This window comes from Rhyacophila brunnea, unplaced genomic scaffold, assembly GCF_057557595.1.
Source record: "Rhyacophila brunnea isolate RB1 unplaced genomic scaffold, BYU_Rbru_1.0 scaffold_12, whole genome shotgun sequence".
NCBI lineage: Eukaryota > Metazoa > Arthropoda > Insecta > Trichoptera > Rhyacophilidae > Rhyacophila > Rhyacophila brunnea.
Genome location: NW_028232774.1, coordinates 36286710 through 36299311, shown reverse-complemented (window position 1 = coordinate 36299311; position 12602 = coordinate 36286710). Strand labels below are relative to the sequence as shown.

The 12602-nt window shown below is 33.6% G+C and overlaps 1 protein-coding gene across 5 annotated transcripts in view; it reads right to left on the bottom strand.

Annotated features, from left to right (window-relative positions):
* Positions 1-512: 512 nt before the first annotated feature.
* The window catches only part of LOC147078104 (uncharacterized), a 265519-nt gene continuing 253429 nt past the window's right edge, over positions 513-12602 (bottom strand). For all 5 annotated transcript variants that reach the window (XM_085961205.1, XM_085961206.1, XM_085961208.1 and 2 more), the window contains one exon: positions 513-4343. In XM_085961205.1, coding sequence (XP_085817331.1) covers positions 2290-4343 — 2054 coding nt within the window. In that variant the 3' untranslated portion in view covers positions 513-2289. The remainder of the gene's footprint in view (positions 4344-12602) is intronic.

The following is a 12602-nucleotide window of genomic DNA, read 5'->3' as shown; positions in this document are numbered from 1 at the left end:
TCAATACTACAACTAAACAACTACGATTTTAGCATTTTTGTTAAATTTCATTTAAATTTTAGTACCGTGTTTATATGGCTAAGTTATCATGAAATTTTAGCATAAACGTATTAAGTTACACTAGAAATTAAAAAAAAAAAAACTAGATATTGCAAAATATTAATAATTGTTCAATCAATTCAACCATGTCCTATACTAATATGATCATATGGGCCTCCACAGAGTAGAGGTTTGTATTAGCAGATTTTTGTTTTTTACGAGAAATGTATGTCAGCCATTTGCTCAACCTATTAGGTCCATACCCTGACTCACACACAAATTTATAAACAATATGTGTACTTGCCATACACAGGATTCGAACCTGAGACCCACAGCGTTATAGTCTAATTAATCCTGTTAATAGATATAATTTTAAAACACTTCTGAGAAATAATATATAACTTATTGAAAAAGAGACGCAGGTTCAAATCCTGCTGGATGTCGTATTTTTTCAAAAAAGATTTTTTCTATTGATTATAAGTGTTTTCAAATTATGTATGTTCAATAAAAAGAATTTTACATTCTTAAATCTTGTGAATTATTCGTTTGAATAACAAAAAAGTTAATTAAATTATTATCCAATTCAAGTAAGTTACAACAAAAAATCTTGGAGTGATCCGTGACGTCGGTTAGTAATTAATGTAATTTAATACCTACGTACCTTGATTTATGATACAAAAGCCGATTGCCAACAGTAACGCAATTTAGGAAACGCTTCATAGAGTATTGTAAGAACCATTACCTAGTTAAAATTGTTAGAATTAAATAAGATTCCTATAGCATTATAGTAGTCAATGGACGTAGGCGCAAATCCCGAGAAACGCAGGTTCGAATTCTGTTGGGTATCGTATTTTTTTTTAAAAAAGATTGTGTTTTCGAATTATGAATGTTCAATAAAAATAATGTTACATTCTTAAAACTTGTGAATTATTCGTTTGAATAAAAAAAATAGTTAAGTAAATAGATATAGTGATTACGGAATGATTATTAGGAAGATCTACTTTTTCAAAATCTTTTATGAAGAATTGCCTTACTGAGTTTATACATTATTTATCTACCTACAGACGAAAATAGCGTCTCGTATTTAGTAGGTATTACATTTTCTCAAGAAGTGAATAAATTAAGTTTTTTAGTAGTAGTATTCAGGCGATGATAATAACGATAATAAAATTATTATTTTATTGTCAATGAATTTGAAATCTCCAATGATGCTGTAATGAATGCCTGGTAGGTACAAACCTATATACATCTTTCCATACAAAATCTACAATAGTTGAAAACATTTTTCCCCGGCAACTGCTCTAGTAAAAACATAATAGGATTGAAACTAATTGCATGCTAACATCTGAAGATATTATTATAAAATGTAGTTTGGACAGTCTACATCGTAAAAAATGCACATTTTAATTAAAATAATACTCCATAGACCACGTGTCGATACTTTCGATGACACATTATCCAGCAGTTTGTAAACAGGTTTTGTACTTGTTTATATTTTTTCGGGGAGATGTATGTAGGTATGTAGCAGTGGCGAAGGCTGGAGGTAAGCTGTTAAAATCCACTATAAATAGTGCACACTTTGTCAGTCATACGCTTTTGTTTTCATTGATTAAAACTGCGAAAACATAAAATAGAAAGCCCATAATAGATAATAGCCAAAAAATACTCATCTATCTATAGCATAATCAAAAATTATGAATGAAATCATACATAACCTTGGATATTTTATAGATAAAATAATATTTTTTATCTATTATAGTTTGGTTAGGCAGGGCTTAATGAATTTAAAAAAAGAACCAAAAATACTTATGTGTAATATGTATTCTTAATACAACGGGAAAAAAATAAGTATGAATAAAAAAGTGTGCACAAGTTTGTCAAGTGTGCAAAACTATTATGGTTTGGTTTGGGCAGGGTTTAATTGATTTTTAAAAAGTCACCAACGCCATCTGTAAATTTTTGTCTTAGTTCAATAAAATCAAATACGCATGACTGACAAAGTTTAATGTTCAATATTTATGGCGGATATTAACAGCCTACCTCCACTCTTCGCTACTGGTATGTAGTAGGCTTCAGAAGCACAAATAATACAAAACTTAATACAACACATTATGAACTATTTTCATCTGTTCGTCGGTGGCTCTTAATTACCATTTTTTTTTTAAATGAAACTATTTAATTAACATATTGTGTAATATAAAAAATCGTAATTAAACTATTGAAAAATAAAAAAAATACTTTTCAGTCTTTTCAATTGCTATAACAAGTTTGCCTTACACCTGCTAAAATGACGCTGAACTCCTCTGGTCTGAGAGTCTGAGCTGCATTGGCATCAGCCACAATTGGAGAACCAGTGATCACTTGAGCTCCAACCTCTGTTCCCACCTTCCCTGGAAACATTTGAGTATTTTGCAGAATAACAGAGGTGTGCCCCGCAGGAGGTATGAAGCCGTAGTTTCTATCTGCTGCATATAAATCAACGGGGCGACTACCAGCAGGATGGTAATCCACAGGAGCTGTGTTATAATCTACTCCGTTGTGATATTGCTCACCAGTCGGGGCGTATAGATCGTGGTTGTTTTGGTAATCTGGTACTGTTCTAGTGTCTTGATAGTTGTGGTTGGTGTCCATTCCTGAGCCACCGTCGCGAGGATCGGTTGCCATGTGGTCTCCAGGAGTTGCTCTATGCCCACCGGGACTTCCAGAAATAACGCCACCATCAGTATTAGAATACTTTAAATATTTGTCGAATTCCCCTGTATCCACGTCTGAGACTGGCGACCCATTATGCATCTGCCTTGTCTGCGATGGATCTTGTATGTAATTCACATGCTCAGAACCAATCGGACTATTTATGTAAGAATACTGACTCTTTTCATATTGGATACTTTGGTAGTCTTTGGATTCAGTTTTGTATGGAATATTTGCGTACATGTCACTTTTATATTGAATTGGATTGTATTGATTGGCGTACGCCGGATAGGTCAAGCTGTTGGTGTAGCTCATTGTTGTGGTGTCCATGCAAGGGACAGAACTTTGATTTAGACCCAATCCTCCAGCTAAAGAAGTCATACCGCCCGCTAGGGTGCCAGTTGAAGGAGATGCTCCAAGTGTTTGATGATCTTGAGACGTTGCGACTGGTGGATAGAATGTTCCAGTTACGATGTGGCCTTTGTCTAATACTCCACGATGAGTGCACATTACGTACATTCCATTTGCCATACCCATGGCTGTGACAGGAGCCGGGTGGTTAGGATATGTAGCAGATTGCCTATAAGGGACTTGTGGTACTTTATGTTGGTATATAGAACTTTGAATTGATGGTGACATTGCTCCGGAAACAGGTGGCAAAGAATTTGATCCCAGTGGGGAAACAGTTGACATATTTAAGTTGTTGTTTTGGTTCGCCAACAGTGTAGCATTTAACGCAGCTTGTCTTTTTTCTTCGCTGAATTGGTAGTTTTCTTTTTCGTGTTCCATCGGAGACATTTCTGGCGTAGGAAGAGCTGTTGACGTATCATCATTCTGGTTCCTTGACTTTTCCCCACCTTTGGGACTCCTCGATTTTGATTTCACATCCGGTTCCGATTTAATCGGCTTGGTCGGATCGGGTTCAGGGCTTTGAGTAGGCGATGATTCAGGAGTGTGCATATGGTGATGACCATTGCCACTTGAATACTGCGGAGTCTTTGGGTCACTATTGTATGTTTCATAACTATTGCTTGCGAGGTTCTGATATAGTGAGAAGCCTGGACTAGAATAGGAATCAGTTTGCATTTTTGGATACACTGGCACATCGGGACTTTGGAGTGGAGCGGCAGTAGTGGAATATTGAGCCAGCGGACTGCTGACGTTCATCATTTTGTGGTGTCTTATTTGGCTATCATGCTGTAAAGGCGAGTGTGGCATGTAGTCATTGGAATTCTGCATATAATCCATTCCGTGGTGGGGAGAGCCAAACGCGTTGTGTCCGTGCAGCGTTGGAGATAATGATGCGGAGTTAGGAATGTAGACGCTATTGGGAGACATTCTTGGGGTTTGGAATCTAGTAGGCTGTTCTTGTTGCTGCTGCTGCTGTTGCTGCTGCTGGTGATGATGGATCATGTCGAGGTTGGCGTCGTTGGTCCTCTGAGGTGCAGGGGCAGCGTGGGCCGACGGGGCGGGCGCTCTGGCTTTGTTCTGTTTCCGGCGGCGAGGTCGGTACTTATAGTTAGGGTGATCCGTCATGTGGATGACGCGAAGACGTTCGGCTTCTTCCACGTAAGGGCGACGGTCCTGAGGCGTCAAAGATCGCCATTTCTTGCCTGGAAATAAAATAAAAATAAATGAGTATATTTATTACCTATTATCAATTTCACACAGTGAAGTTGGCTTCAATTATTATTAGTCTGGACTCTGGTGGATTAGTAAGAAGGAATCTTTTAGCAGGTTAAGGAAAGCACTTTCAAATGTATGACCTGTGGTATATTTTATTGGGGGATTCAAAAAAAAGAAATATTTTTTTTGCTTTTCAAATAATCAAGCGCCCGCAATGTACGAGTGGTAGCGTGTATATTTGTGAATTCGTGAGTTTAAAGTACTACGGTGGGTCCCAGGTTCGAATCCTGGGTCTGGCAAGTACACATATTGTTTTTTTAATTGGTGTATGAGTCAGATTATGGACCTAATAGGTTGAGCAAGTGGCTGACATCCATTCCTCGCAAAAACAAAATCGGCTAAGAAACCTTTTTCGTGATGATAAATTAAGAGTTTTTTTTAGTAATAAAACGCTTTTAACACCATAATTATGAATATTATGTTCTAACGTCATTTTTTACGTAATAATACCCTTAGGGGCAAATGAACACTGTTACATATTGCTTTAAGCAACGCTTAATCGTATACCGCGTTATTACTTGGTAGAAGTGAGAAAAACAAGTTACATATTTAATATTATTATTCCAGATAAAATTAAGATTAACATTTCTGCATTTTGCAATTAGTACTTTGCACGACAAAATAAAAAAGAGAAGATTAATTAATTATGCAACGGAACAATATACTTAGATACTTACTTATAATTAAATGAATAAATATGTTTGTTCAAATTTTCATTCGTTCCGCAAATTATGTAAGTTAGTATAAATACAAACTGACAACTTGACAAATCTTTACGATTAGAGTTTTAAAAAAGAGTCATTGATATCTCCATTAACCCCCAGCGCGCTGCTCAGGGCAGGACCAGTCGCTCCAAGGGTAGCCAGCAATCAATCACAAGTCAAACTGTTCCAGATCGCATCGTCCATTTATTATTATCAAACACATTTTATCTCACTGACTGGCTGGTATGCGCTATGTAGATACTATACCTATATGCCAGAAATGTTTTCTGGTTTATGCTTAAAAATATTTAACAAAGTAAAAGTTGCCCCTTTATATTATGGTTCATAATATTATGATATTATATTGATAAAAATGTCTATTAGATAGAATTATGAAAATAATCTGTTTTAATCATAGCTTTATTCACTTATATACCTACCAAGTAGACATGCTACTAATATTATATTAGTTTCATAGCTAATCTATTATTACGATTATCCATACGACATTAGATTAGTTAAAATAGTGAGAGTTTGAGGCAGCAAATATAATATTATATAAGTATATACAGTGCAACTTTTTCAATTAATTTAGTATACATTAATATGATAAACTACCCTTGATAGCCGATGATAGCCGATGATAGCAGTCTTGTGTATAGACTAGATGCACAGATGCGTTTTAGAGTTACATAGAATTTTTAAATCAAAAACGGACGATTACTAAATTTGATATTTATGAATTTGATGACCACAAAGAAAAAGATACCTATATGAAAAGGTAAAATGTTATTTGGATATACTTTTCGAATAAGAACAATAAATATAAGCTGTACGAAATTCATTACTAAGTTTACAGAATTAGATAGTATTAATAGAAGATCTATTAATGAGATAGTTAATTGCCTTTCATTATTAAGGCAGTCAGGTAGTAACCTGTACCTATCAAGAACAAAACAATATGTTACGCGTATCCAGGTAGTGGAAACAATTTATCAGTTTGGCGTTTTCAACATTTTGAAATATTGCCTCTCTTTTGTGGGATAAATGACCGGTCATTACTGGAACATATTTTGAGATTCATCGCAGTATTTCTTCAATAACCAGTTGATTATGGAGTATTTTTTTTCCTACCAGGAATGTACAGAAGATTTATATTAATATATTAACTTGAATGTGACAATGTTAAAAAGGGGACCTTTTGTCAGTGACGAAGACTATACTGAATGATTATTTAAAACATATTTAATTGCGAGAGTTCATCTGACATAATGTATAATATTTCATATACATTATGTCAGATGAACTCTATGTGATAATGTCATAGAGACATCTATATATAGTATGACAATGTTCGCCATTAATGCAAACTAAAAAAATATGAAAATCACGAGTCTCGCTACAGATATAATATAGAAAAGTATTTCTATACGAATTATAAACCATATTATTATAAGCTTGTAACTTACTGTAGCTTATTTTGTATATAAGTATATAATGTGTATTTATATATTTAAAAAAATACGCAATTTCATATTCTATATGAGCTTTAATTTGTAAATCGACTAATAATTATATTGAAAGTTTGATGCCGAAATTAAATCACAAGGATGTCTCGTAGAGCTGCAAAGAGATACAATAGCTCAAGTTAAATATAAAAATAGCTTGGTAGTGATGTAGTGATACTAGCGATGGAGTAGTGATATGATAAATATTATATTTTGACAGTTCTGGGTAATTTGATTTTTATCGCATTTTCCACAATAATTGTTGAATCTGTCTGTACTAGTGTCAAGCTTACAATCCTTTTGATATCGTGAATAGAGGCGAACTTTGTACGACAAGCACACATTAAAAAATTTGCTGGTTTACATCACTAAAAATATTGTATTAGTCGATTTTTAAATAGTAAGTTACTACGTACCTACATGGTTCATAAAAATATGTTAAAAATTGTAAATGTTTAATTTTTAATTATTTTTCTCAAAGAAACAGTTATGGGGTGAGGCACAGAAAAATATTAGACTCAAAAAAGAGTCGCATGCCCAAAAAAAGTTTGAAAAACACTGATCTACATTGTAAGGTAGTTTAGCTAGTTAATAATTAATACTAATTAGAAAAAAATAGATAAGATACAATCACCTGTAAAATAAAAAATAATGTGATTACATATAGACTCAAAGATGTTGAAAAACCCTTATTTTATAAAGATTCATTTATTTAGGCTATATCTTTATAAAAATATAGCCTAAATAAATGAAACTGATTCAAAATTGATGCAAAAGTACCACATACTATGACTGTCTATACCAGTGGCGAAAGGTGGAGGTAGGCTGTTAAGATCCGGCATAAATAGTGCACATTAAAAGTTGTCAGTCATAAGAATTTGTTTTTATTGAACTAAGACTACAATTTACTACTATTGACTACAACTAAACCAAAATAGTTTTGGTACGATTTGGGCGATCAAACAAAATTGTGCACACTTTCATATTCATACTTAATTATTTTCGTTGAATTAACACATGTTGTTGGTTAGTTTTTTTGAAATTTATTAAGCCCTGCCTAAACCAAACCATATTAGATAAAAAATATTATTATATCTATAAAATATAAAAAAAATATGTATGATTTAATGGCGTAATTTTAGATTTTTTATATATAGACGAGTAAATTTTGCCTATTATATATTGTGGCTTGGTTTTCGCAGGGTTTAATAGAATTTTAAAAACTAATTATCACCACCTGTAAATTGTAGACTTAGTTCAATGAAAACAGATATGTATGACCAATAAAGTTTACTGTCCACTATTTATGTCGGATCTGAACAGCCTACCCCCACCCTTCGCCACTGGTATATACTCTATATATGACATATGTGAAAAAAACCTAGTATACTCCCCCCCTAACAAGTAGCATTCATTAAAACTTTGATGTAGGTATATGTAGGTTTTTACATTTTCATTTTTATCATTTTATTACATCTGATGTATGTCCAAACAAATTAGTTTAATCACAGATAAGCTCCGTATAATTTCACAAAATTATTGTAAGGTTATAGGTATTACTCGTATATTTTGTGAATACTTTCGAATTGATATAAGTTTGTATATCAATGTCTTACAATACGTATAATCATTCTTTAATTATATTATTGCTGTTGCGCATGTCCGTCAAAATTAAATAAAGGTAATAGGCAGGTATATATTATTTTAACACCATTATTTAAATAAAATATTCATAAAACACGGAGATAAAATCTAATCGATTTTGATTATAAATGATTTAAGATTACCAAAGTTATCATTAGAGACCGCTATATCATTTTTTTTTAACTTTTCGGTGCAGATACACGACGATATCGTTTATCAAACACCTCTACCTACGATTTATGTAAAAATGAAATGATTTTTTAGGTCAATTAACAAAACCAATAATATTATACATATAAGATACGAAATAAATGAATAAGTGGTTTCAATAACAGGCGTACACAGAAAGTATTATTATGAAATCAAACAGTTACCTAATATGTATGAAGATAGTGTGAAGAAAGAAACATTTGGTATAAGTAAGCTAGTCACCAGAGAATGAAAAATAATAAATAATTACAAGATAAAAAGAACTTTTTATATACAACGTTTTTAAATTTTCTAATATTACTACTATTTCATATTGATTTCCATAGTAACGCACGTATATATTAATAATTCAGTTGCTAGGATCCTAGACCCCTAGCAACCAATAATAGTGTTTTACTTTTTACGGATTTCTTCCGAAATAACTTTTCATACAAAACAGAATTAACTGAAAATGAATTCAATTCTACTTAAAGATGGCTAAAAGTATTAAAAGAATGCATTGGCATCGTGTTCTGATATATTCTAAAAGTTTCAAATGTCTAGCTAGTCGGGAAGTTAGTTAAAAATCGATTGCAAGATTTGTACTGGATAAACAACCACCGGACAAACAAGAATACGACCTAATAAAAACGTTGTAAAACAGTAAAATTTTAATTGAATAAAAATATAATGACCGAGCGGCTACCGCGTCGGCTTATAATGTTGTAGGTCAAGGGTTCTAATTTCGTATCTATGTAGTTTTTAAATGAGTGCTTGAACATAATAGGTTGGGCAAATTGCTAACATCTACTTCTAAATTCGATAATACATTCTTCACTCTCTTGATGCACATAATATTACGACCATCTTACAATCGAACATGGTTAAAAATATAAATATGTAGTTTTGGAGCAATTTATTTTAAAAGATGCAAGAGAACATACTTGGTCACTATAATGAACACAATGACATCCTTAAGCCCCGCCTTACGAACTCATCAAGCTTGAGAGAGTAGGACTAGAGACAGAGAAAACTAGACAGATTAAGAGAAGACATTCATTCAACAGTGGGTTGATCACATCTAATGGGATATATATGAAATTAAGTGAAATAAAATCAAAGGTTTTTGCCTCTCTTCAAGAATGGATATAGAAAAAAATATCTCAGGAAAAGTGCATGTAAAATAAAAGTTTTATTATTCAAGTTGGTACTTATTAATTATTCTCATATATTTATTTGATACACAGTTTCTTTATGTGATTTCAATATTTATATAAATATAATATTCACTTTTTCAGCTAAGTTTAAAAAATAAGTAAGAATGACAAAATACTTGTAAAGTCACCCTGTTATAACTTTGACCACAGCATGCGCCATGTGGTATCCTGATAATGATTTTCTGCATCTATAACTCAAGTTCCGGTAAGCGAGACCCTGGCAGAAAAAAAGATTGTCCTGAATCACGAAACTTAAAAACTGGATTCAGCATCATTTCATCACTGTTAAGAACAGAGAACAAATAATAAATAATCGCCTACGTCCAATAACAGAGATGGCACAGAAGGTAACCGGACAAAACGGAACATGACAAAACAAACAGCCAGGGGAAAAATGAAACATTAATTTTTGTGGAATCTATGTAGGTTAGGTTAGGTCATTATTTCGTTGTACCTAGTCACCCAATCATTTTGAACATATTATATTGATTAAGATGAGATATCCTAAGCTTGCCGGCAACACCGAGTTACGTCCTGTTTATTTGAGGATTTCTAGCGATTAGGAATGCAGAAATTAGGTATATAATTTGATTTATTATGACGTATTGAAAATCTGTGCTATTAAAAATCTATCAACATAATAGAGATAGGATATTTTCAATATTAAATTTATATCTTTCCTGAAAGGTCATAGTTATATTTATCGTTGTTCGGTTTTGGCACTGTTCTGTTTTGTCATGTTCTGTTTTGTCACTGTTCTGTTTTGTCATGGAACCGGCACAAAAGAAGAAGAGCAGCATCAGTCGCTTTCAATATATTTGTGAATGACGACATCAGCGAAATATGTTTAATATCCTCTAAAGCAGGAAATAAAATACGAAATAAATTCAATTAAATTCAATAATAATTTTGGTACCCGAGTATCGGCTAAAGAGATTAGGGTATCCAAAAACAAACGCAAGAAAAACATTTCGGTAAAGATCAAAGACTCAAAAACTTTGGGTTTGTATAACTGTTACCTTTCGTGCGAGGAATTCAAAATAATATAATGATATCTTAGAAACACCTCACAGCGGAATGATAATAATTTCAGATTAACAAAAAAAAAACAAATTACAGTGAAAATCAATGAATGGAGCGATGATTCAATAGTATAATACGACTGCGGCGTGGATGCTCAAGCCACGGTCCGCGATATCCGGTTATTAACATTCACAGAACAGATAATAAATATAATTCCGATAGGTAATACAGTAAAACCCCGATTCTACGGTTTTCAACGGACCCTAAAAAATGATAAATGCGGGATATATAATTTTTTTTATAAAAAAAACTCGTTTTTCTCCCGGATTTTTTTTGACGTCTTGAATTATTTTCAGTTTCTCAACTCGAGTTCTAGTTTTCTTCATGGGGGGCATTTTAGTTGCGACTTCTTCATGCCTTCATTAAATTCATGATACAAGATGCCGACCGACCTGTGCAAACAAAGCGACGCGACTGAAAGGTCTGTATGTATCATAAACAATTCTATGAAAGCGAAATTAAACATATTCAACAAAAACGGTCAATCGGGACAATATTTATGATGGGACCATAATATTTAGACGATATATCAAGGAAAAGGATAAATCGGGGAACGGTTAATGCGGGATTATTTAATATTGTTCTGATGGGTGTTTGGTGGGACTTTCGAAAATGAACGATCCGTGCGGGAAAACGATTTATGCGATAACGGTACATCGGGGTTCCACTGCATTCAATACACTACATTTTGATGCAGGGTTTTGAATGTGTGAGTGTCCTACGAAAATGAAATACGCACTATGCACGTGCAATAGTGTGTGTAATACACCAATATTAAATAAACGTCAATGCATAAACTGAGGACAGTTGTCAGTATTTAACGTATGACGTATTCTTGACACGTGTTTTTAAGTTTATCCCGGTTTATTCCTCACTCAAGATCGGTTACCTGCGACTTTAATTGATTGGATTTGCAGTCAAGTTTGAGAAAATCTCATATTATTTATTGTAACTACGCCGAGATTCGATCCCCGAACCGCAGGTATGAGAAACCAGTTTCTTATGCATTGGAATACGACACATTTTAATGTGAATTGTTAAGTTTCATGTAAAAACTGCAGTTGTGTAATTTTTACGTAAACAGTTCACCGCAGGACACTTATTCGTGCGCCGCAGTACGTGAAACATGAGTTCGTGTAACATTTAATCAAATGACGAGTTCTTCGTTGAACATTTCACAGTATATTTGTACGTATGCTACAAACATGTGGCGAATTTTATGAGCTGTCTTTACTAGGTTAGTATAGGTTAGGTTAGGTAAAGGTTAATTTAATTGGAATAGTACTATTTGCAAACTATCGCCGCATTTTGTAAGATACGTACAAATGTACTCCACGGTGAAATGTTCAACAAAGAACACGTCATTTGATAAAATGTTATACGAACTCATGTTTCACGTACTGCGTACGAATAAGTGTCCCACGATGAACTGCATACGTACAACTTACATGTAACCGTTGGTAGTGTAGTAAAACGCCTAAAATATATATTTTAATAGAATACAATTAACATTTGGATTTCGCCTGCTAAAGTAAATTAAAATAAATAAATAATAAAGACTAATCCCACGCAGTTCTCTTGGCAGTCCCTGCTTGAGTCGTGTTTAGACGTTATTTTTAATGTTGTTTCCACGACAGCAATAACAGAATTTCCAGGCGTTAAATGTGTCCAACGTGGGCCGGGCCCAGTTCGGGCCCACGGGCTATAGCGCGTGCGGCCCCTAAACTAAACATCGACCCGGGGCCTGACCTGTAATTTGACATTGGTTCAGCTATTTTGACAGTAATCATTCAAACGCAGTTTCGATCGAAATGTATTTTGATATACGATGTGGCACAGAG